This window comes from Pipistrellus kuhlii, unplaced genomic scaffold (genome assembly GCF_014108245.1).
Source record: "Pipistrellus kuhlii isolate mPipKuh1 unplaced genomic scaffold, mPipKuh1.p scaffold_m20_p_6, whole genome shotgun sequence".
Taxonomy (NCBI): domain Eukaryota; kingdom Metazoa; phylum Chordata; class Mammalia; order Chiroptera; family Vespertilionidae; genus Pipistrellus; species Pipistrellus kuhlii.
Window position 1 is genome coordinate 74,226,863 of NW_023425562.1, and position 24,967 is coordinate 74,251,829.

The following is a 24,967-nucleotide window of genomic DNA, read 5'->3' on the forward strand; positions in this document are numbered from 1 at the left end:
CACGGGGCGGGACGCTGGGGTCGGTCCCCCTCGGCTCCCGCCCCCCAGTCTGAGCTCAGCGATGGTCCCTGGCGAAGCAGGTCGGGTCCTGCCCCTGGCGCTCCTCCTGGCCGCAGCGGCCGCGGTGTCCTGGGCGAGAGGCCCGCCCGGCGCGCTCCGGCCCCCGGGGCAGGGCTGCTCCGCGCTGGGCCGCTGCTGCCCGGGCCGGGACCCGGCCTGCGCCGCCCGCGGGCCCCCGCGCTGCTTCTGCGACCAGGCGTGCGGTGCGGCGCGGGACTGCTGCGCCGACTACGCGCGCGCCTGCCCAGGTGCCCGGCGCGGCGCGGGGGGAGCGGGTGTGGGGGTGCGGGATGTGGGGCTGCGGAGTTTGGGGGTGCGGTGGAGGAAGTTGCGCGAGGCGTGGACCAGGGCGCGTGAGTCTCGGGGGCGGCATGGAGAGGGATGCTTGGAGAGCTGAGGGGTGTGCCAGGGAGGGGGGGTGCAAGGACTATGCGCCGGGTTTGGAGGGGGCTCGATGGTGGGGGGCTCATGGAAGAGGGGCACCGGTGCGAGACGGACACTGGACGGAAATGGGCGAGTTGGGGGCTTGGAAGGGTGCGAGGGCGCTGAGGTTGGCGTAGGTGCCAGATTTAGCAAATAAAAACACCAGAGGCCCAGTTAAACTTGAACTTCGGATAAATAACCAATAAGTTTTTTGTTTGTTTGTTTGTTTTTGTATAAGTACGTTCTATATATTGCACAGGTCACACTTCTTTTAAAAGCCATTGGTTATATTTTTCTGAAATTCAAATCCAACTGGGCGGGCGTACAGAGTTGTATCTGGCAACCCTAACGGGGCGGGGGTGGGGGAAGGGGGGAGAAGAGACTTGGGGCATGGAGGGGTGCAAGGGAGGATTGAGTGCGCGAGCTGCATTGCAGACTGTGAGTGGGATGGTGGTGGTGTCACAGGGCAAATGGCAAGTGGAGAGGGTGTTGAGAAGGCCGGGGGCTGGGTGAACCGGGGGATCTGGGGGCGGGAGAACTGGGGGCGGGTGGGTGGAGTAGCAGGCTAAAACCTGGTTAGGCCGGCTGAGGTGGAGCTAACGCCTCCCTGGGGTCCTGGTGCTGGGAGTGGCCAAGAGACCAGCGTCTGAGCATTTCCCTACAGACCCACCTGGGCAGTACCCACCGGGCTCTGAAATCAGGGGCTAGTGGGGAGGATTCTGTCTTCTTTAAATCCCAGGAGTAAGTTTTTTACACCCACTGGAGACAAATATCTACATTCTGTAAAGTGGATGTGACCCAATTTTGTCAGGCGGTATAGCAATTGGACCCTTCTATCTTGACGTCAGTGGTCCTTCAGGGATTTACATTGAAAAGAATTTATATTTAAAATTTAAGAATTTACAATTTTACAAAAACCCTCACCTGAGGATATTCTCCCCCCCCCCCCCCCCAATGATTTCCAGAGAGTGGAAGTGAGGGAGGTGGAGGGGGGGAGAGAAACCTCATTGTGTCACATCAACTTGCTGCCCCTCTATCCCCCGCACCCCTATTGTGCTGGAAAATCTGCAGCTGAGGTACATGCCCTTGGTCCAGAACTAAGCCCCTGACCCTTCGGTCAGTGGGCAGGTGCTCTATCCACTGATCCAAACCAGCTAGGGCAAGAATTTACAATTTTTAAAAACTCAAAATTAAAGGCACCCAACATTTACCATGTCCGTGCCCAAGAGCTAAGCTGGGAGTCTCATCAAACCCGATTACTTTCTCACAGCGCTCTGGGGTCTCTGCGTGTGGTAATGTCCCCCTTCGGCAGAGGAGAAAAGCTGGGCTGGGAGCAGAGCCAAGGTGCTCCAGTAGGTTTTGAACCTGGTCTGATCCTGGTCTGAGGGGCTAATGGTGGACGGTCAGGCCACAGTGAGAGGAAAAAGTAACTTGGGGTGCTGTTTCTCCCCAAATCATAGACTCCCCCAGAATAAACTTGCAGAAGGACTAACTTGGGAACACTTTTGTACGTGTCTGCTTTCTGTTCAGAGTGCCAGAGTGCGTGCAGCCATGGGGTCACTCCGAGTGTGGGGCTGCCCCCGTAAGGGCTCCCCTGCCTTAGCCCAGGGGTGGGGGTGGGGAGCTAGGAAGGAGACAAGGCAGAGGGATCGGTGATACTTTCCCACGGTCTGACCCTTGTCCACAGTATCACACGATGTTATCAGTTCCCCGGCACTTTCCATTTTATAAAGAGCTTGGGCTGGTGGGCCCGCGAGCCTCAAAGCGTCGAGTCTCTCTTTGTTCTGCTCCTTTGGGAAGGTGTCAGAAAGGCAGCAGACCCGGGATCTGCCTGCTTGACTGGGCTGGATGGAGCTAAGGTCTTATAAATACATCAGGGACAAGTCCAGTTTCCTACCTCCCCGAGGAGCAGGGCAGGAGGGGGCATGGTGGCTAGTTAGGAGGCAAGGATGGATAGGAGTATGTTTTTTTTCATGAGTGATTCAGGGGATAATGTTGACTGATTTCAGTAATTGTTGGGGATAGAAAGAGATATTAAGGATGACTTAAAAAAACACACCCTACCTCTGACCAGTGTGGCTCAGTGGATAGAGCATCGGACTGTGCACTGAAGGGTCCCAGGTTCGATTCCAGACAAGGGCATGTACCTTGGTTTCGGGTACATCCCCAGTATGGGGTGTGCAGGAGGCAGCTAGCTGATCGATATTTCTAACTCTCTATCCATCTCCCTTCCTCTCTGTAAAAAAAAATCAATAAAATATATTTAAAAACAAAAACAAACAAAAAATAACACACCCTAACATTTACTGAGTATTTACAAAGTGCCTGCTCCTTTAAACCTCACAAGAACCCTGTGGAATAGTGTTTTCATGTCCATTTTACAGATGAGGAACTGAGACACACAGAGGTAGGGACCTGCTCAGAGTTGCACAGCTATTAAGCAGCAGATCTGGGGTTTGGCTCCAGACCCAGCAGATCTGGGGTTTGGCTCCAGACCCAGCAGTCTGGCTCCAGACCACAACACTACGTGGTTGCTCAGGAGGGGGAGGCAGACTTGAGCCTACAGATGGAAGAGGAGCACCTGACACGCCCAATTTCAGTTCAGTCACACCGCTCAGGAGAAGCCATGGGGCTGGGGAGATGGGCTCTGATCCCCCACCAGCTTATATTTTGGGAAGACAGAGTAGCCGGGAAAGAATTTTAATCAGAGCAAGATAGCAAGATGAGGCTTGGAAATAATCAGTGAGGATGGGATGGAGGCAAGGAGAGGGTGGGGATGGAGTGACTAGGAAGGCCTTAAAGGATGGACACCGTTGCTTCATATTTCTCAAGTTCATTACCAAATGTTTTCTTGTATTTTATATCCTTTAATTCTCACTCAAACCCTGTAAGGATCAATGTCCCCATTTACCCACTTCTGTATTCATTGCCCTAGTCATTACTCTAAGGTTGTACATAACTCAAATTGATTTAAGCTAACAAGGGAACTGATTAGCTCAGGTAACTCAGAAACAGTTCATGGATTCTAGTTTCAGGCATGGCTGGATCCAGGGACTCTAAGGATAGCATCGGGTTTCTATCTTTCTCCACCTTTCAGCTCTGCTTGTGACAGCTTCATTCTCAGGCATGCTATCACCAAATGGTAGCAAAGGTAATACCCAGTAGCTCTGGTGTCCCTAGTGCAGTGGTCGGCAAACTTTGGCTCTCGAGTCACATGTGGCTCTTTGGCCCCTTGAATGTAGCTCTTCCCACAAAATACCACAGCCTGGGCGAGTCTATTTTGAAGAAGTGGCTTTAGAAGAAGTTTAAGTTTAAAAAATTTGGCTCTCAAAAGAAATTTCAACTGTTGTGCTGTTGATATTTGGCTCTGTGGACTAATGAGTTTGCCGACCACCACAAACTAGTGGAATGAGAGCCTTCTTTCCCCATTTGTTCCAACCAGAATCCTAGGGATGGTTTTCATGGGCCCAGTCTGGGTTCGATGCTCATCCTTGATTCAGTCAATTCCTGAGCAGAGGAGAAGGAACAGGTCATTGGCCATGTTTGTCTCACAAACCCCGGCAAAGAAATGAGGGGTGAGGTTCCTCTATTCAAACTGCGTGGACTGAGAGTGGGGAGGATTGGTTCTTCAAAAGAAAACTGGGGCGTTGTTACCAGGAGGTGGCAGTAAGGAGGCTGGGAGGGCAGAGGTGACAGCTGCCTGCCACTGAGCTGTGAGAGGCTGTGCATTGACAGGAACTTGAAGCAAAAGGGTACTGGGGCATTAAATAGAAGGAGGAGGGATGACGGACGGAGGGCGTGTTGCAGGAACAACTTACATGTTAGCCACTAGGCTTGGGGGTCTTTATGATCCACTGTCAAAAACAGAGCTTTTGTGAGCCAGGTCAATAGGATACGGGAATCACTCAAGGACTTCGGCTGACAGGTCAGAGCTGCATTCCAGGAAACTCCTTCTGGTGAACAGTGAGGAGGATGGACAGTCAGGGGGCTGGGCAGTGCGGTTCAGAGAAGAAGGTGGGGTTTGGATCGTCCAGAAAGGCATTTCCTGATGTTAGAGTGGGGCAGAAGGACCTCAGGGGACTGTGGGAAATTCAGTCTGGCTCCAGCAGGCTCAGCTGGCACGATGTTATCTGGGTCTCTAGGGTGGGATCAGCAGCCTTTGAACCTCCCCCCTCCTCTGCCCCCTCTTCTTTAGCTACACTGATAAGCTAGGATGTCTCCTTTACTCAGAAAAAGGTGGGATGGGCTTTGCTTTGAGAAACACCGCCACCTGGTGGTATTCCTTACATGCCAACCTGTGGTCATGTTTCCTTTGTTGTTGTGAGGCAAGCGTTGCTCATTCAGTATTCATTTACACGTTATTTACTGGGCACCTACGTGCCGTGCCGGATACTGTGCTTGGGGCTGGGATTCAGCAAGGAGCAAGGACCGTGCTTTCCGTGGAGTCAACACGAGAGGCGGAGGCTGACAAGCTATGAATAATCACACGGATGTACTGAGTCGCAGCCGTGGGCCTGGGGGAGGTGTGACGACAGTTCCCTGGAGATATCACATGAGCATGCTGCTTGGAGACTTCACAGATGCCAACAACATGGACAGATGTGTAGGGGACATCTGCCTAATTTTCTGCAAATCTCTCATCTGCCTCACAGTCAGGGCGGGACAGGGCAGGGCAGGGCAGGGCAGGACAGAGTCATGGTGGGTCTTTGGTTTTCCCCTTTGATTCCTGTAATAGTCACCCCAAGCCCTGTATGCTATGCCTGCCTTCTCCGTCTCTGACATCACTTCCTACCACTGTCTCTCCTGCTCCAGCCACACTGGCTGGCCTCCTCACTGTCTTTGCAACATGCAACCTTGTCCCTGCCCCAGCCTTTGCACTGCCCGTTTCCCCTGCTTAGGACTCGTCTCTCCCAACCCTCTCTCCCCCAGGTACCTACACAGTTTCCTCTGTCGACTCCTCAGATGTTCTGTCTTGGAGGCTTGATCCCTTCATCTAACACAGTTTCTCATCATCTCACCCCTGCCGTTCTCATTCTGCTTTGTGTTTTCTCAGAGAATGGAGCACTAGTTGAAATTACATCATAGGTTGTATTGTTTGTTGCCTGTTTCTCCTGCAGAATGCCAGCTCCTCCAGAGAAGGGGCATTTTCTGCTTTGCTCATCTGTGTTCCTGGCACCCAGCTCAGTGCCTGGCACACAGCAGGCCCTAAATAGTTGTCAAATAAATATGTAAAGATCACCGTTGTTCCGAGCCTTTACAGTCTCCTCAGAGCCTTGCAGTCATCATTGCACCAACCTGGGAGCATCCAGGTTTGTCTGATGCCAACACCTTGGCTTGGCTTAGATATTCTGACCCCTTAAGCTCCAGGTGCTTTTTCTGTGAGGTGACCTGACAATAGTACATAAAGGAGCCGGGGCCTGGCAAGCGGCAGATGGTGTGCCCAGGACAGTAAGTGGGAGAGAATTTGATAAGGGCTCTGTTCACAACGGGCTACAGGAGGAAATGGTATTATGGGAGCCTGGTGAGAGCAGGATTCATGGCTGAAGGTGCCCCCTCACCAGGAGCCAGTCTGAGTCAAGGGGTGCGTGTGTGTGGGCAATAAACACCCGGGCCGCACTCTGCTTCCTACCAGCACCCCATACACTGAGGTCCGTGGCATCTGGGCTCAGGGAGCCGCTGTGACACACGGGCTTCCCAGCGGGCACAGGACAGAGGAGGCCCCAGAGCACCATCTCCTAAGATTGCTGTGAGGATCACATGCGACGGCCTGGCTCTGCACAGTGACGTCACTGATGTCATTATTCGGTGCACGATGAAAGCAATCATGATTGTTAGGTTGATTTTCTCCCTTCCTCCCTCCTCCCTCCCTCCCTCTCTCCTCCCTCCCTCTTCTTCCTCCCTCTTACATTTTCTCCCTCCCCCTTCCTTCCTCCTCTCTCCCTTCTCCCTCTCTTCTCCCTCCTCCTCCCTCCCTTCTCCCTCCCCCTTCCTCTCCGTTCCTCTCTCCTCCCTCCTCCCTCTCCTTCCCCCACTTCCTCCCTCCTTCCTTCTTCCCTCTCCCTTCTCCCTCCCCCCTCTGAGCATTTCAGCTCTGCTAAAAGTGGAGATCTGTGCAAGGGGACGTGACTTCCCGAGGTGCCAGAAGCAACACTGTGTTTCCAACACAGTGACCTCATTCCCTTATTCAAGGATGTGCTTTGCCTTACATTTTCATGTTTCTGAACTAGGACGTGTCTCAGAGCTGGTGAGGGCTTCTCATGAGGACCGACCTGTTTCTGTTCACCACCGTGTCTCCGGCTCACAGTAGTCGCTCAGTAAATATTTGTGGAATGAGTGACTTAAGTTTGATGGTAGGAGCCCCCTGTGTGTGCATGAGTGTGTGTGTGTGTGTGTGTGTGTGTGTGCATGTGACTGTGTGTGTGAGAGAGTCGGATCACCCCATCCGACTGGCCCCTGAACCGGAGCTTCTTGCTCTGCATCACACCACCCCCTGCCACCTCCAGCCCAGAAGGCAGATGGGGTCTCCTTTGACATCAGCTGTACTTTGGGCGCCTGGGAATTTTTGCTGTGTGTGAATGACAGCAAAGCATCTCAAGTGTTGATTTGGGAGTTACAAACAAATTTTAGCAAACAGGCAAAGTCACAAATACAGAATTTTAAATAATGAGGATCAACATAGATATCTATAATAATAAAAGCATAACATGCTAATTAGATCAGATGTCCTTCCAGAGGATCTTCCAGATAAAGTTGAGGCGGCGGGGGCTGAGGCACAGGCAGCCGCCACGTGGAGGGGGCTGAGCCCCTTGCATGAATTTCGTGCACTGGGCCTCTAGTATAAATATAATACCTGTGTGAATTCTTGAACGCTGTGTAGCTCTGCTTTTCAGGTTTTTAAACTGTATGTATGTATGTCACCAGAAGCAACCTCTGGTAAGAGGCTGCTTTCCACTCCATGCTGTTGCTGTAGCAGAGGATTAGCTGTACTTACTGAGCACTTGCTATGTGCAGAAGCATGTGCTGTATGACCCATATGTGTTGTATCCGGTTGACGCTCTATCAGGTGAATATTCCTTTTTTAAAAAATATATATATTTTATTGATTTTTTTACAGAGAGGGAGGGAGAGAGATAGAGAGCTAGAAACATCAATGAGAGAGAAACATTGACCAGCTGCCTCTTGCACACCCCCTACCGGGGATGTGCCCGCAACCGACATACATGCCCCTGACCGGAATCGAACCTGGGACCTTTCAATCCGACGCTCTATCACTAAGCCAAACCAGGCTGAAACCTTTTATTCCTTTTGACAGGAAGAAACGGAGGCACAGAGGGGTGAAACCAGTTTTCAGTGCTTAAGAAATGTTTACTCAATGGTATATGTACACAGATAATAATTTAATAAAAAAATTAAAAAAAAAGAGAAATGTTTACTGAAGGGATGAGTGATGAGAACAACTTAAATGATCGCTAGGAGGATGATAGATGAATAAAACATGGGAATGTATAAACAGTTACCATAGAGAAACTTTCAAGGAAGGCACGGGCTTAGGGCTGTAAGAATCCCAGTGCTTTGCATGGTGTTTCTGAGGGTTTGGTTTGTGGGAAGGTGGTGATCTGGCCCCAGGTCAGCCCACGGCCATGCACTTTGCCCTGGAGACTCTGCCTTCTCTTCCAGCTGTCTCCTGCGTTGTGGCCGAGTGGAGTGGCTGGAGTCGCTGCGTCAAACCCTGTCAGGTCTCCTACCGTGTCCGCAGGAGGCATGTCCTGCAGGAGCCAAGGAATGGGGGTGCTCCCTGCCCCCATTTGGAAGAGCAAGCCGGCTGCGTGGAGTACCGGAGCCACCAGGGAGTGGAGTGCCAGCAGTCCTTGTGTGAGTTGGGTGGCCACCAGGGGTGACTGTCAGATCCTGTGTGGGGTCCATGTTTGGGGTAGGACTTTGCCTTCCTTTGCCCTGATCCCCTCTTCTCACTTTGTGATTGAGGTAAGAAGCTCTGACTTCCTCTGGGCATCTCATCTTCTTTCTTTCTTCAAAAAAAAAAAATAAAAAAAAATATATTTATATAATTGATTTTTTTATAGAGAGGAAGGGAGAGAGATAGAGTTAGAAACATCAGTGATAGAGAAACACCCATCAGCTGCCTCTTGCACACCCCCTACTGGGGATGTGCCCACAACCAAGGTACATGCCCTTGACCAGAATTGAAATGGGGACCCTTCAGTCTGCAGGCTGACACTCTATCCACTGAGCCAAACCTGTTATCTCCCAGTTTGAACCAACAGGGCTTTGTATGCACATGATGGGAAACCCAACTTAAACTGACCTGAGTAAAAATGTGTGCCTCCCATGGACACAGACAATAGGGTGGTGAAGGCCTTGGGTGAGGTAGGAGCAGGCTGGGAGAGATCAACGGGGAGGACAAAGGGGACATATGTAATACTTTCAACAATAAAGATTAACATACACACATACACACCCCAGAACAATACCCCCCAAAACCCAATATATGGTCAGGTATACACACACACACACACACACACACACACACACACACACAAGTGTGGCTCATGTAACTAAAATCCCAGTGGATGCATTCATGGCTGGATCCAGGAGCTCAAGCAATGTGGCCAGGTTTCTCCGTCTCTCAGTTCTGTTTTCCTCTGAGTTGGTCTCATTCTCTGCCAACTGGGGAGGGTCTTTGATAGCTCCAGGCTTACCTCCAACCTAACAGCTAGAAGAAAGGGTCTCTTTCCTCACACTTTCAGCAGGTGTCCTGGGATGATATCTTTTGGGCTTGACCTGGGTTGTGTATCCACTGCTGAACCGATCAATATGTCCAGAGCGACAGAGTACACTGATTGGCCAAGCCTGGGCCTGTGCTCCCTTTGAAGCTGGGAGGGGGGTCAGTCCTGTTTGAGTGAGATTAGGGGAGGGGTGTTCTCCAAAGGAAAATTGGGTTGAATGATGTAGGACAGACACAACTACAGAAGTTAGCGACATTGCACACCTGGACAAAAGTTTTTGTGCCACTACAAAAAAAAAAAAAATATCCCAAAACCAAACCAAAACAAAATAAAACAAAATATGTGATGCCAATTTTGTAGCTGAAGAAAGTGACTAAAGAGGGTACAGTGGTTTTCCTGAAGGAGAAGAAGAGGCAGCAGGGCTCTACGCTGCAGCCTGGTGGGGAGAGGTCATTCTACAACAAAGACATCACCAACTTTACCCTGGTGTCGCCCTCCTGCTTTCAATTCTCCAATAGCGACCCGTGCCCTTAGAGTAAAACCCAATGCCTCATCATGGTCCATAAACTGCCTCCTGTGACCTCATCACTAAGCTTCCTTGCCCCATTTTATTTTGTTTTTTAAAATATATATTTACTGATTTCAGAGAGGAAAGGAGAAGGAGAGAGAAGCATTGATTGGCTGCCTCCTGCATGCCCTCTCTTGGGGAATCGAGCCAACAACCCGGGCATGTGTCCTGACCTGGAATCAAGCCGTGACTTCCTTGTTCATAGGTTGATGCTCAACCACTGAGCCACACCTGCTGCCCCCTGCCCCACATTTTGAAGGCTCATTCTGATCATTGAGGGGACAGTGGATCAGGGGGCAGCAGGGAGGCCAGGGAAGAGGTGACTGCAGTGGTGCATACAAGAGGGGATGGTGGCTGGACTGGGGTGGTGGCAATGGGATGATGGCAGTGGCAATGTCATTCATTTTGCCTAAAATCCTTCTCCCTCTCCCCCAACACCCCTACCTAACCTTGCCCCCCTATTATTTTCTGCCCAGATGTCAGTTTCCCAGGAAGACCTTCCTGACTGCCCCTACTATGTGCTAAGCATTTAGCCATATTCCTTGACTCTGTGAGGCCAATGGTACTATTCTCATTTTTTTAGAAGGGGAAACCAAGGCTCATGGAGACACAAAACTTGCCAAGATACATTGCTCACCATAAGTCACCTTATGTAATCCTGACAATAACTATATATATGATATGGATCCTAGTATTCTCCCCATTTTGCTGATGAGGAGATGGGCTCAGCAGGTGCAGTCACTTGACCAAGATCACTCAGCTATAAGAGGCAGAGCTGGGACTAGAACCTGGGCTTCTCTGGGGCTCTCCTCACTTCCTTAGGCTGCACCAAAACAAGCACCATGGATGTTTAAAGAGAAGAAGGGAGATTTCATATTAAGTGTTATGGCAAAGGCCAAGCCCATAAAGGGTTCTATGGCAGCAGCAGGGGAGGGGCTTGGGGTGCCCCAGTGTGGGCCTTTTCTAGGTCACTAGCATTAGTTCAACACCAAACATTTAAAAAAAAAAATAAAAAAAAAAAAAAAAAATATATATATATTTTATTTTAGAAAGGAAGGGAGAGGGAGAGGAAATTAATGATGAGAGAATCATTGATCAGCTGCTTCTTGCACATCCCCCTGTGGGGATGGAGCCTGCAACTCAGGAATCAAACTGTAATCTCCTGGTTCATGGGTTGAGGCTCAATCACTGAGCCACACCAGCTGGGCAATACCAACTCTGATTCAGCTCCATCACTCAGGGAATGGGGAGGAGTAGGAGCTTACGTTAGACTGTTTGTTTCCCTAATGAATCACCAACCTCTTTTTCTGTGTTTTCTGTCTGTTCTAGGAAGGAAGAGACTTGGAAGCTGGCCCAACAAAATAACTTCTTAATTCATTTACCTATCCATCCCTCAGTACCTCCTTTCTTCCATCCTTACTGATAGATCCTCCCTTCCTCCAGTTGATGGATAGATGTAAACCCCACCTGCGGCCAGACATTCCCGATCTCTGAACCACCAATCAGCACCTGCCAAATATCCTAAGCCCCCAATTCCTAAGTCCCTAGGTCCCTAAACACCAATCAGCATGTGCTGAGTGCCCTAAGCCCCGTCCCCTATCCTTATGGGTGCTTGTACCCTGGCCCTCACTCTCTTCCACCCCTCTCTGTGGAAGCAGCCAGCAGGGGTACTCTTCCCTCCAATAAAGCCTGTGTGTGTCCTGCCATCCCAGTCTCCAGCTACCTTCTCTATTTAATCTATCACTTACATCTCCCCATCCATCCATCCATCCATCCATCCATCCATGTGTCCATTTTTCCATCCATTTATTTTATTAATTCATCTCTCCATCTGTCATCTCTCCATTCATCCTCTTTACATCCATCATCTGTCTTTTTTCTATCCCATCTTCCCATTTATTTACCCATTATCCATCCATTCTTCATTCCATCATTTTAGCCATCCATCCATCCATGTATGCATCCGTCCAACCAGTTTTTAACTCTTTTATCTACTTTTTACTTACTAATGTATTTATAAAAATCATTCGTTTGAAAAGCGTTTGAGACCCTCTATGCAACTCACTGTGCTAGGCCCTGAGTCTCAGAAATAAATACGATTCTTCCTCTAGTATAAAGGGTACTAGTGGGGACCACTTACCCAGTTCCAGCATCCCATAGTCTCTGCAGGGCTGCTATATAAGTGACTCAGAAGCTAGGAGTACCTAACTCAGCTTCCTGTGGTCGTGTAGTTACCTAACTGTTTTCTCCTTGGCCTGCAGTCCCTGCTCTGATAACCACAGGCAGATACGGGAAAGAACGGAGAAAGCCAAGTGTTCCCAAGGGGCAGGAGATGTTAGGGTAAGTTGAAACAAATGAACCCAAAGTCAAACTAAACTTGGTGTACATTTTCATCATGTCTTTCTCTTACCTGGACTCCCCATTTCTTGTCCTGTTACATTTGTAAGCTCATTAACATGCTTTTGAAGTCCTTAATAATTGGTCTCTATTACAATTAAGTAATGAATTAATTAATTCACTCATTCAATGTTTATTGAGTGCCCATTATATGAAAGGCACTGTGGTAGGCCTTGGGGCTATAGCAAGAAGCAGAAAAGGACAGACAAACTTGTCTTCATGGAGTGGACAGTCTAGTTGTAGGAGACAGGCAATAAACAAATAGCCTGTCCATGGTGCTAAGTGCTATGCAGAGAAATGAGGCAGGGAAGAGGATGGGCGTGCCGGTGGCCTCCTCACCGAGAAGGAGACATTTGAATTAAGATCTGGAGGAGGCTTTCTAGAGGAAGAGCAGGTCCGCAAAAGAGACCAGAAAGTGCAAAGGTCCCTGGGCAGGGCATGCCTGGTGTGTTCAGGATCAGCCAGACAGTGTGGCTGGATGCAGGGAGAAGGAGAGTGCAGGAAACAAGGTCAGAAATACATCTCACGGGCCTGTTGGCTGTGGTGAGAAGTTGGACACTTTCTCATGAGACGCGAGTCATGGAAGGTTTTGAGCAGAGGAGTGACATGATCTCCCTTGAGTTTTTCACAGGATCCCTTGGAATGATATTTGGAGAGAGGCAAGAAGGGGGTCAGGAGACCATTAGGGAGGCAAAGGTCTAGGCCAGTGGTTGGCGAACTGCGGCTCACGAGCCACATGTGGCTCTTTGACCCCTTGAGTGTGGCTCTTGCACAAAATACCACAGCCTGGGTGAGTCTATTTTGAAGAAATGGCATTAGAAGAGTTTAAATTTAAAAAATTTGGCTCTCAAAAGAAATTTCAATCGTTGTACTGTTGATAGTTGGTTCTGTTGACTAATGAGTTTACTAGCCACTGGTCCAGGTGAGAGACGAAGGTGGTTGGACCAGGGTGATAGCCCTGTACCTGTGAGGAGTGGATTTCAGGGACTGGAGTGAATTGCAGGGACTGGAGGCAGACCAGTGGGCTGGGGATGGTGTGATGAGTTCAAGTTTCAGGATACTGCCTGGCACATGGCAGGTACTCAACCAATCTCACTGGAAAGAATAAGGTCTGAACAAAAGCAGTGGCAATGGAGATGGAGAGGGAGCTATATTAGTTAGGATGCCTTTCGTTGCAAGTGACAAAAACTCAGCTCACGCTGGCTCAAGTAGAAAGGGGAACTATTGGTTTATATACCTGGGAAGGAAGTTTTGAAATAGTTACTTCAATCATGAAGTCAAATAGTGTTGTCAGGACTCACTCTCATGTTCATTCTCTCTCTCTCTAATATTCTCTATGCAGTGGCCAATGTGGGAACAAGCAGTCCAACATCCTCCCAGCTTAGCAATGCCAGGTCCCTCCCTCCAGTCTTAGTGTGTTATTTCTGGAGGAGAATTTGATTGGTTCTGCTTGAATCCAGCCCATCCTCGAACCAATCACTGTGGCCCGGAGGATGGGAACTCTGATTGGCCAGCTTTAATCAACGGTCCAGGCTAGTGGCAGGTGTGGGCAGCCAGGATCAGCCACCCAGATTGATTGCCCCTCCGAGACCAAACAGGGTGAGGGCAAGAATTCCTCAAATAAACTACAGAAAGGGAAGAGAAAGCGTTTCACTTATCACAGGCTTCTAGTAAGGGACAGATTCCTGAAGAGTTCTGGGAGCAGCTCAGAGAGAGAGGGACTGGTCCTAGGAGAAAACCGTCTCCTCCTGAGGCCTCCCAAAGGCTGCAGCCACCAGGGGGCATTAACCCCACACAGTCTCCCCGGAGTCCTTGATGAGCTGCATCTCCTCCAGCAGGGGGTGCTATTTACTGCCATTTGTAGAAAAGTTGGGTAGAGGTAAAATTTTGGCAAATTGGCTCTTGCTTCAAATACCCCATAATGGGAAGTTTCTCTTTTAAATAATCCCCATGGAGAATCTCTTCTATAAAATAGAATCCTTGGTAAAACGAAATGGAGTGGTTAGGGGTGTCAACTTAAGCTTTTGGGGTTTATTGCTGGTTCCATTTTAGGTGCAACCTCTTATTAGCTGTGAGTGTAGATAAGTTAACTCTCTGATCCTCAGTTTCCTAATCTGTAAACTGGGCAACACCTGCCTCACAGGGTTTCCTTATTCCATTGGACCAAATGATTCATTCAGCACATTTAAAATTTTTTTTTATTGATTTCTTACATAGAGGAAGGAGAGGGATAGAGAGTCAGAAACATCGATGAGAGAGAAACATCAATCAGCTGCCTTCTGCACCCCCCCCCCCCCCCCCGCCCGGGGATGTGCCTGCAACCCAGGTACATGCCCTTGACAGAAATCGAACCTGGGACCCTTCAGTCCACAGGCCGACGCTCTATCCACTGAACCAAACCGGTTTTGGCCATTCAGCACATTTTTATAAGCCAGTACTGTTCTTGGAGTTGGACACTATGGTGAACAGAACAAGCAGAGATTTCTGCCTTTGTGGGGCTGACATTCTAAGTGAGGGGACAGATGAGAAAGAAACCATAGAGTCTTTTGGGGACAGTGCTTGGAAGAGGCCCTGGCCATGGCCCTCAGTGAGGTTTACTTCAAAGAGCAGGAGCCATGCCTCTTGTTGAACGCACTCTGTTTTTGCAGATTGGGCTGCCCCCAAGATTACTGTCTCAGAGAGAAATTGTGTCAGCCTAGGCCTCCACAGGGCCAGGCGCACTGCAGGTGCTCCATCAGTGCTCACAGGGGCCTGGGATGGTGTCTCCCTGTGTGGCTGCAGGTACTGTGTCCAGTTCCAGCTGGGGCCCATTCCAGGGAGCTGCTGGCAGGTGAGGGCGCCCCACGCCCAGTGGACGAAGTATCTGACCCAGGGCCACCTGGTCTGTGTGAGGTGTGAGTGGCCAGCCCAGGATGCCAGGAGCCGGCGTTGCTACGGGGACGGCCGCGGGGCCAGAGAGTGAGCAGTGGGACTGGGGCATGGGAAGTGTGACTGCAGAGCCCAGGGCTTCTCTGCTGCGTGAGGGGTGATGGTGCCACTGGTGCAAGGTGCTGCTGCTGCCTGATCAGGGCGGGGCCCTGGAAGGTCCTGGTCTCAGTGTCTGAGGAGGAGCAGCCCTGCCACTTGCAGTTCTGTGACCCAGGGCGAATCTCATAACTTTCCTGAACTCCAATTTCCTGAAAATGCAGATAGTAAGATGAACTCCCCATGGAGCCATGGAGAAGGTTACGCAAGACTGTGCAAGCCAAGGACTTAGCATGTCTCCTGGCAGCCAGAAAGAGCTCAAGAAAAGGGAGTTGGCATTACTGTGGAATCCTCAAAATTCCCTTAAAAGGCAACTTTGGTTACTCTCATATTACAGACTAGGAAACCAAGGCTCAGAGAGGCAGTGTGCTTTAGCCAAGGTCACACAGCAGGATTTGACCTAGATTTGGATTATATCAGCCCCCTAGACCACTTCCCACCAGAATAGGTATCTGAGGAAGCACTTACCATACTAATTATAATAGCAGCTAACATTTATTGAATGCTTACTACGTGCTAAGCATTATTCTAAGCTCTTTATTTTCATTCATTCATTCATTCAATAAATATTTGTTGAGCACTTACCATTGAGCATGCACCAGGCAAAGTTCGGGGCACTGGGGAGGTGCAGTAGACAAGGCAGACGTGGTCCCTTTTCTTATGGAGACAACGTTTTGCTGTGAGGAAACAGACATTAGGCAGGTCAATTTGTAAACTGTCACATGGGACCCAAGTTAGGAAAAGAAAGCAGAATGAGGAGGAAATTCTGGGGGTGGTTCCTTTTCGAGGAAGGAGACACTGAAGAGGTGACATTTGAACAGAGATCTGAAGGAAATGAGGGAGGGAGCCATGCGGATAGTTGGGGGAAGGTGTTCCAGGCAGAGGGAACGGCAAGGTCCAGGCCCTGAGGGGGAGTGAGACGCCACTGCGGCCTGGGTGGAGTGAGAGGGGGAGCATGTGAGGAGGTAAGGACACATTAATGCACAATAGGCCATTGAGACATTCCGAGAACCCAAAATGGATACTTTTTGGATCCTTGGGTGCAAAGAGATGTGTCAGGTCACACACCTAGCAGGTAGAAGAACTGGGATTTAAACTTAGACCATTCAGATCCCTGAGCCAAGTTCTAGACTGTTTCCCCTGACAGTGCTTTTCCAGTGCAGAGATGATTATATTGTAGGAATGAGAGCACCTTCTGCAATCTGTCTGTCCAGGGAGTTCTCCCATTTCTTTTTTCTTTTTTTTAAAATATAGTTTTTCAAATATATTTTATTGATTTTTCACAGAGAGGACGAGAGAGGGATAGAGAGTTAGAAACATCGATCAGCTGCCTCTTGCACACTCCCTACTGGGTGTGCCCGCAACCAAGGTATATGCCCTTGACCGGAATCGAACCTGGGACCTTTCAGTCTGCAGGCCAACGCTCTATCCACTGAGCCAAACAGGTTTCGGCAGTTCTCCCATTTCAAAGAGAATTTCTTTCCTTTTAAAACTGAGCAGGAAATGCCAGTGACAAGTAGGCTGTTACAGACACATGTACCAGAACAAGAGGCATTGAGACCGCACAGATCCAGGCTCAAACCCCACCTCTGGCCCTTCTTGGCTGCGTGACTCTGGGCCAGCCCTCCACCTGACCCTGACTGTCCCACCACGGGAGCTGTGGGAAGGATCCCCTGCCTTTTGCACAGCACCTGGCCCCTCATTGATACTTAGATGCAGAAGCTGCTGCTGTCATGTCTAACATACAATGGATAGTATACCTACTTTGTGAAAATGAGATGTAATGGACATAATGAACGTGGCACATAGTAGGTGCCCAGTAAATCAATGGCAAACAATATTATCACATTCTAAAGAGGCCCACTCTACCCACCCCACTCTAATCTCCCTCCACGTAGACCTGAGATTCTACCGGTAGAGTCGTGTTCTTTGGGCTAGATGCTCACTTCTGAGAGCCTTGGCTTATTCACCCATCTTTGGATAAGCCTTTCTAGCCCAAACACTCGGGTTAATCCCCAATTTCTCCTTTTGGAAGCAAATATTTCAGGATGTGGGGCCATGGCACTTTGGTGAGGCTGAGATGAGGGTCGCAGGAACCTTGGCCCCACCAGGAAGGGGCAGGAATGGAAAGCAGAGCCAGGGCCGTGCCAGGGAGAGCCGCCTCTCCATTCCCACCATACCCAGGCTCGCAACAGGTGATGGGAGGTCTGATTGGGGCATGAGCTCACCAGGCAGGACTGGCAGAGGAGGGGGATCAAAGTGAGGACAGAGAGGAGCTGTCAGCCGGATTCTTTCTGTGGGCAGCTGGTGAGGGCAGGCTTGCAAAGGGCCCGGGCCAGGAGGGATTAGCCTGTCAGTTGGGGATTTTTAGGAGGGTTTATTTAGCCTGAGAAGTGTCTCTGAGTTTGGGACAAGCAGAAGGAACACGTGCCATGGTCACGCACCTGGGGGGTGCTGGGCATCAGGTAGGCGCTTTACATCATTCAGGCCCCCAAACCCTTTTGAGACAGGAGACATTTGCTCCATTGTGTACCGTGAGGATGCCAACAATCATGGTCACTATATATGCCATCATTTGTGAAGCCCCTATTGCGTGCCAGGCGCTGTGCTTAGAAGCTCAGGACAGTGCCCAGCACTGAATAGACACTCCACCAGTATTTGTTACTATTGTCATTATTTTTGCATTTAAAAAAATATATTTTACTGATTTTTTTTACAGAGAGGAAGTAAGAGAGATAGTTAGAAACATCATTGATAGAGAAACATCGATCAGCTGCCTCCTGAAGACCCCCCTACTGGGGATGTGCCCACAACCAAGGTATATGCCCTTGACCGGAATCGAACCTGGGACCCTTCAGTCTACAGGCCGATGCTCTATCCACTGAGCCAAACCAGTCAGGGCTATTTTTGCATTTTTAAAAATATTTGAAGTATGCCCATGAAGAATTGGCTAACACACATATGAACAGGTAAATAAATGTTTGGAAAGGAGACACATGTGGGTAGTCTCTAGGCAAGAAACAGAACCTGACCACCCTCCCAGCCCCCCACACTGCTCCTAACCATAAAGGAAAGCATCGTCCTGACTTTCATGGCAAGCCATTGTACAGTTCTCTCAATAGCTCTACTCAGTGCAGATCCCTAAACACTAAAGTTTAATCTTGTTTTCCCCCCAAAGTTTACATTCATGAAATAATGCAGCCACGTGCCTTTTGGAATCGGCTCCCTTAGCTCGCTCACGTGGCTGCCTTGTAGCAGTAGAGCTTTCATTCTTGTAGCTGACATGGTTAGTTATTACTGTTCGATCATTTTTTTTTTTAAATCTTCATCGAGGATATTTTTTCGGTTGATTTTTAGAGAGTGGAAGGGAGAGTGAGAGACAGAGAAACATTGACGTGAGAGAGACACATGGATAGGTTGCCTCCTGCATGCACCCTGACCAGGGCCAGGGATTGAGCCTGCAATCGAGGTACGTGCCCTTGACCAGAATCAAACCTGGGACCCTTCAGTCCACAGGCCAATGCGCTATCCACTGAACAAAACAGGCTAAGGCTGTCGTTTATTTTTATTTTCTCTGCACCCAGCATTACACAGAACCTTCCAAACTTCAGAGAGGAGGAGATTATGGATATCTCTTATCTATTGAAGCCATGGTGGAGACTCCTAGGAGCTGGGTCATGACACTCCTTGATACCAGGGCCTGTGTGTGTGTGTGTGTGTGTGTGTGTGTGTGTGTATGTGTGTTCTAATCTTCCCCCGAGGATATGTCTTTCTTTGACTCTAAAGAGAAGAGAGAGAGGAAGGGAGAGGGAGAGAGAGAAATATTAATCGATTGCCTCACACACGTGTGCCAACCAAAGATTAAACCCATAACCCAGGTATGTTCTCAGACTGGGAATCGAACCTGTGACCCTTCGGTGCACAGGATGGCACTCTAACTGCTTAGCACACTAGCCATGGCAGAACCTGTGTCCTTAATGACTCCACTGTGTTGAAAAGGGTCACAGGGAGGTTAAGCAACTTTCCTGGTTTGCCACCTCCTCATACTCTAAGAAGTGAGTCTGGCTTGCCCACAGGGCCTCTGGGGTGGGCACTGCGGCCGGCTCAGGGCCAATCTCCATCAGGCACAGCAGACATAGTGCCCAGTGCCTGCCCACTTTTAGGATCCAGAAAAATTTAAAACATTTAAAATTTCTTTTAAAATCAGAAGGAAAAAAGATAAATAACCATGAAATCTAATACTGAACCCAGCTGCATTATGTCAATCTTTATACAATGCCGCTGTAAACTAGGACTTAGAATATTTTTTTGCATGGAGGAAGGGGCCCCCACAGCAAACGTCCCGGAGCCTAGAGATTCAATGCCACTGAGCCAAGCCCGTCTCTTGCAGGAACCAGCTGTTGCTGTGGCAAGCGGCCGGCCACCCCCGGTGCCGAGGGACGTGGGAGAGGCGTGGGCAGCTCCCGGACTGCTCCTGCCCCGAGGTCCACAGCCTCATCTTCATCTAGCGTCTCGGCCCCCCAACCATCCAGGCCCCTCCTTCCTAAGGCCTCCCAGGGAACCTCCCGTCCCGGAGCTTGGATTCCACAGGGTCAGGGAGAGGGGAGAAGCCTGCAAATATGAGACTGAAGGAATAAGCCTGTCCTTATGTTGACATTGAAAAGAGCTTTATGTTTCTCCTCGGGGCCAACTAGCCAGAGCCTTGCTAACATCTCCCTGTAGTTCCCAGCTTCCCAAACGCTCTCTCCTACACACACACACACACACACACACACACACACACACACACACTTGTGGCTTTTGCCCTGTCCTCCTCACCTGTATACTTACTTGTTATGGACTCGTCACTCCTCCCTATGTTCCCCACTAAAATAAATTCATTTTTTAAAATATAATTTAATTGAATTTTTACAGAGAGGAAGAGAGAGGGATAGAGAGTTAGAAACATCGATGAGAGAGAATCATCGATCAGCTGCCTCTTGCACACCCCCTACTGGGGAAGTGCCCACAACCAAGGTACATGCCCTTGACTGGAATCGAACCTGGGACCTTTCAGTCCGCAGACCGACGCTCTATCCGCTGAGCCAAATCTGTTTCGGCTAAAATAAATTCATTTTAAAAGGCAGCTTAAATACATGTGTTTAAAGAGGAATGTTTTATCAAACTAGAAATGAAAATAAATAACAGCAGTCCACGGTTGTTGCTAGGTATCTACAGAGTGCCAAGCGCTGTTCTGGCTCTTTTCACAATATTGACTCGTTGGATCCTGAGTCAGGTACGATTATATCCCCATTTTACATGTGAGGAAATGGAGGCACAGAGACGTCAGACCACTTGCCTGAGGTCATCCAGTTAGTGAGAGGCACAGTGGGGGTTTGAAACCCTAAGCTACATCTACTGCTACGATTCCCTACACTAGTAGTGCATCAGCACCATGGGGGCAGGGTTTAAGTCTGCTTTATTTCCTGCACTGTCCCCTGTGCCTAGAACACATTATTTCTGGCACGAAATAATGTTCAATAAATATTTGTTGAATAAATGAACGAATAGATGAATGATCTAATCATTATGCTAAAGTTGGAAGGCAATTAGAAAAATGAACATCACGAAAACTAAACAAGTATGGCTAGGCATTGTTGCCTGTCCAAGGAGCTGAGCACAAAACCTGCTCTCTTCTGTTCAAACAAGAAATTTGCATGTGTGTGTGAGAAATAGTAAGGACCCACTGGTATCCAACGGAGACTTGGATCCCTAACAAATTAGTTACAAGACTCGAAAGGGGACTAATTTTTTCCGCTTGGGAGTCAACTGTTATATATAATTAGAGGCTTGGTGCATGAAATTCATGCATGGAGTGGGGGAGGGGTGTCCCTTAGCCCAGCCTACACCCTCTCGTAATCTGGGACTCTTCGGACATCCCTCTCACAATCTGGGACCACTGGCTCCTACCTGCTGGCCTGCCTGCCTGATTACCCCTAACCACTTTTCTTGCCTGCCTGATTGCCTCTAACCACTTGCCTGCCTGCCTGATCACCCCTAACTGCTCACTTGCCTGCCTGATCACCCCTAACCACTTTTCTTGCCTGCCTGATTGCCCCTAACCACTTGCCTGCCTGCCTGATCATCCCTAACTGCTCACCTGTCTGCCTGATCGCCCCTAACTGCTTCTGCTTTGGCCCCTACCACGGTGGCTTCATCTGGGAGGACATTCAGAAGGCTGTTCAGCTGTATGGTCTAATTAACATATTATGCTCTTATTATTATAGATTCTGTATTGTTAAAAGTATTACATATGCCTCCCTTCCCCCGTATGACTTCCTCCAGCCTGCTCCCCTCTATTAATATATATTTTAACAGCTTTATTGAGATACAATTTATATACCATACCATTTACTCATTTAAAGGATACTACCATTCAGTCCCTTTTCAGTATACTCAATGCTGTTGTAAACCATCTTGTGGTCTATTATTTAATGTCCCATCTTGGGTTGGTGTAAAACCATCTCAGATCAAGTTCCCCACTTGCCACTTGGGGAAGCACCACTGTGATGGATACAGAGCTTTTGGGGAGTCGTGACTCCCGTACCTGCTAGGAGTGTGCCAGCTCAGTTTCCCCTCTCAGTTTGGGAGACAGGCCTTTGGACCCAGGAGCACAGAGAATGGAGTTGGGGGGAAGGTGTATCTTTCAGCTGTCCTGGAGGCTGGACAGGAACTGGCCCAAATGTTGCTGCTTTTCTATCCTCCTTCCTAAACCAGGACTCTGGGTGCTTCTGGGAATCACAGTCTGTTCCCCCGCTCTGAGAGTGAATGAGTCACTGGGTAAGCTTTGCGGCAGCATCTGTGTGTGCTGGTCTGGGGCGAGATGCTGAGGCGTGAAGAGGAGAGAGAGGTGCAGATCAGCCAGGAGGCCAGCTAGTGGCTGCCCAACTCACATCCAGGCCAGGTTCCCCGGGAGCCAGCTCTCCCTGCCTCTGTACCTACCCTTGTGTTGGCCGTAGGAGACTGTTTTATGAGGAAACCATTTTATCTGTGTTTGCGCTGTCTTCCCAAGCAGGTTGTGAGTGCCTGAATTACCCTGGCTCTGTAGCATACGCTTTTTAGAGTCCTTCATAGCTACCATTTTTTCACCCTGAAACAGTGATGCCTGTTTTAATGCCTCAATGACCCTATAAGGTAGGTGATTCTTCCCCCACTTACAGATAAGGAAACTGAGGCTCAGGAAAGTCCCGTGACCTGCATGAGCTGTCGTGATGAGGAAATACTGAAGCTGGGACTTGAGCTGGACTCCAACGCATGTGCTCTTGATTGAGCAGGAAAGCAGAGGCTGTGGTGGGAGGGGTTAGGGCTCTAGCATTGGAGCGTAACAGATCCACGCGATGGCTTAGGAATGCATGGCCTTCACAAACCCTGGGATTGAACTCGGGACCGGACATCCAGCCTCCTGTTCCTGCCCATCCTGGCCTGACAGCCTGTGATGATGGGAGTGGAGGGCTCCGGGGAGGTTTCTCTGTACATCTCCATCTATAATCGGCTACCAATGAAATGATCTCATCCCTGAACACCGAGAAAGGGGGTGGGGCGGGTTGAGGAAACAGCTCCCTGATAGCAACATCTGACATGGTTTGTGACTAACGGCCCCCCATAGGAGCGTGAGATGGTCTGTTCTCTCGGAGACTGTGTAAAAGTTTTGGGAAAAAACAGTCTTGGTAATAGATTGTAGAGGCTCCACCTTTTTGGGCTTTTGTGAGGCCCAAGGCATTTCTCCATTCCACCCAAACCAGGTATCTTCTTACTGTGGCTCACAAGTCGACGTGACCACCTGTCACTCATGTCAAACCCCGGCTGGAAGGAGGTGAGCACGGCCAATGAGTTCATCCAGTGACTGATCTTGGTGGAGCTCTGCGGCCAGCTGAAGCTCATTTAAATGCCCATACATTAATTCTGAAAGACGAGCTCCTAATCAACTTTTAAAAAGCTTGTCACAGCACCATCTGTTTGGCGTTTGTCACTATTGCATTACATAAGAGGAAAGACATTTTTAAAGAATGCGGCTGCATTTAGTAATTGGATCGCTGGAGAGGAGCCATGCCGGGGCGGATGGCACCGTGATTCAGAAATACCACGGGCCCTTCTCGGGGCTGCGGCGGCCTCCCCAGGTTCCATACGGTCGGTCGTGGCAGAGACCTGAATGCAACCCCGTTTGGGAGACAGGCCTGGATGGCTGCATTTCCTCTTATCTTTCTCTCCCTCTTAATAAGAGGGATAAATAAACTATATCCCTTCCCATTTATTTCCCCTCATCTCTGCACACCTCAGATAATTCTATCACGTACCAAATGATTTCACTTCCTTAAGCCCCAATGTCTTCATCTGGAAAATGGGAATAATAGTATAATGCTGCTGCAAGGTTTAAATGTATGAGTACACACAGTGGCAGCACATAGTGAGTGCTTGAAATGGTTTCCTATTTTATTATAAAGCCATGCCTGACACCTTGTAGGGGTCGTGTCCATTTTGCCTCAACAAGTATGTAGGATTACTTAGGGGCAGGACTAGCCCCATGGATGTGCAACCGTCAGTTGTTTGGTATAATGCTTTGCAGCCACTGTCTTTAAATTCTTTCTTCTTTTTTTCTTTTAAATATATTTTTATTGATTTCTTTTTTACATAGAGGAAAGGAGAGGGATAGAGAATTAGAAACATTGATGAGAGAAACACTGATTCAGCTGCCTTCTGCACACTCCACACGGGGGATAGAGAGTTAGAAACATTGATGAGAGAAACACTGATTCAGCTGCCTTCTGCACACTCCGCAACCAAGGTACCTGCCCTTGACCAGAATCGAACTGGGACCCTCCATTCCACAGGCCGACGCTCTATCCACTGAGCCAAACTGGTCAGGGCTGTCTTTAAATTCTTAATAATTTTTTAACAAAAGGCCCCGAGTTTTCATTTTTCACTGGGCCCTGCCAATTCCATAGCTGATCCCACATAGACATCGAGAATGATGCTGATTTATTGGATTGCCTGATGTTTCAATTAAACAAAAGAGTCCACATTTTGAAGTCGGGAGAGTTCACATAAAACTCTGATGTCTTTGGGAAAATTAGAACATCTTGCCATAGTAGGTCCACATTTCCAGGTGCTGCCCACTAGGGGCTGGAGCTGGGTTCCAGTGCCCTCTACGTGAGCTTCAGCCCAGCATGCCTAAGAGGCTTTGAACCCAGGCCCTTGCTCATTCACAGGGCATCCGGCATGGCGGTTGTGGTCATGGCTTTACCATATATGTTTTCAGCTTTGTCAGTCAATAGTCATTTGACCTTGAGCAAGTAGCTCTTTGCCTTAGTTTTCCACCTGTGAAATGGAAATGTTGATGGTAATAGTAACCTCTCTTTTGCATGTGAAGATTAGGCTGATTAATATATGTGAAGGATCTAGGGAATATATTATTAATATTTAAAAAATTATTTTTTGTTAGTCCTCACTCAAGGATATTATTTTTCATTGATTTTTAGGAAGAGAAGAGGGAGGGGAAGACAGAGAGAAACTTCCAGGGAGAGAAACACATCGTTTGGTTGCCTCCTGCACGAATCCGGACCAGGGTGGAGCCTGCAACCAAGGTACGTGCCCTTGAGCGGAATCAAACCCAGGACCCTTTGGTCCACAGGCTGACACCATCCACTGAGCGAAACTGGCTAGGGCTAGGACATATATTATTATTATTGCTAGTTTTTCTACTCTCACTGCATGC

At 49.0% G+C, this 24,967-nt stretch overlaps 1 protein-coding gene across 1 annotated transcript; it reads left to right on the forward strand.

Moving 5' to 3' along the window:
• Positions 1–13: 13 nt before the first annotated feature.
• Positions 14–19,975, forward strand: LOC118707429 (somatomedin-B and thrombospondin type-1 domain-containing protein-like). Its single transcript, XM_036417671.2, has 5 exons — positions 14–308; positions 8,161–8,355; positions 12,057–12,135; positions 14,974–15,150; positions 19,607–19,975. Exons 1-5 carry the CDS (start codon positions 62–64, stop codon positions 19,722–19,724), a joined length of 816 nt encoding a protein of 271 aa, XP_036273564.1. The 5' UTR covers positions 14–61; the 3' UTR covers positions 19,725–19,975.
• Positions 19,976–24,967: the final 4,992 nt, after the last annotated feature.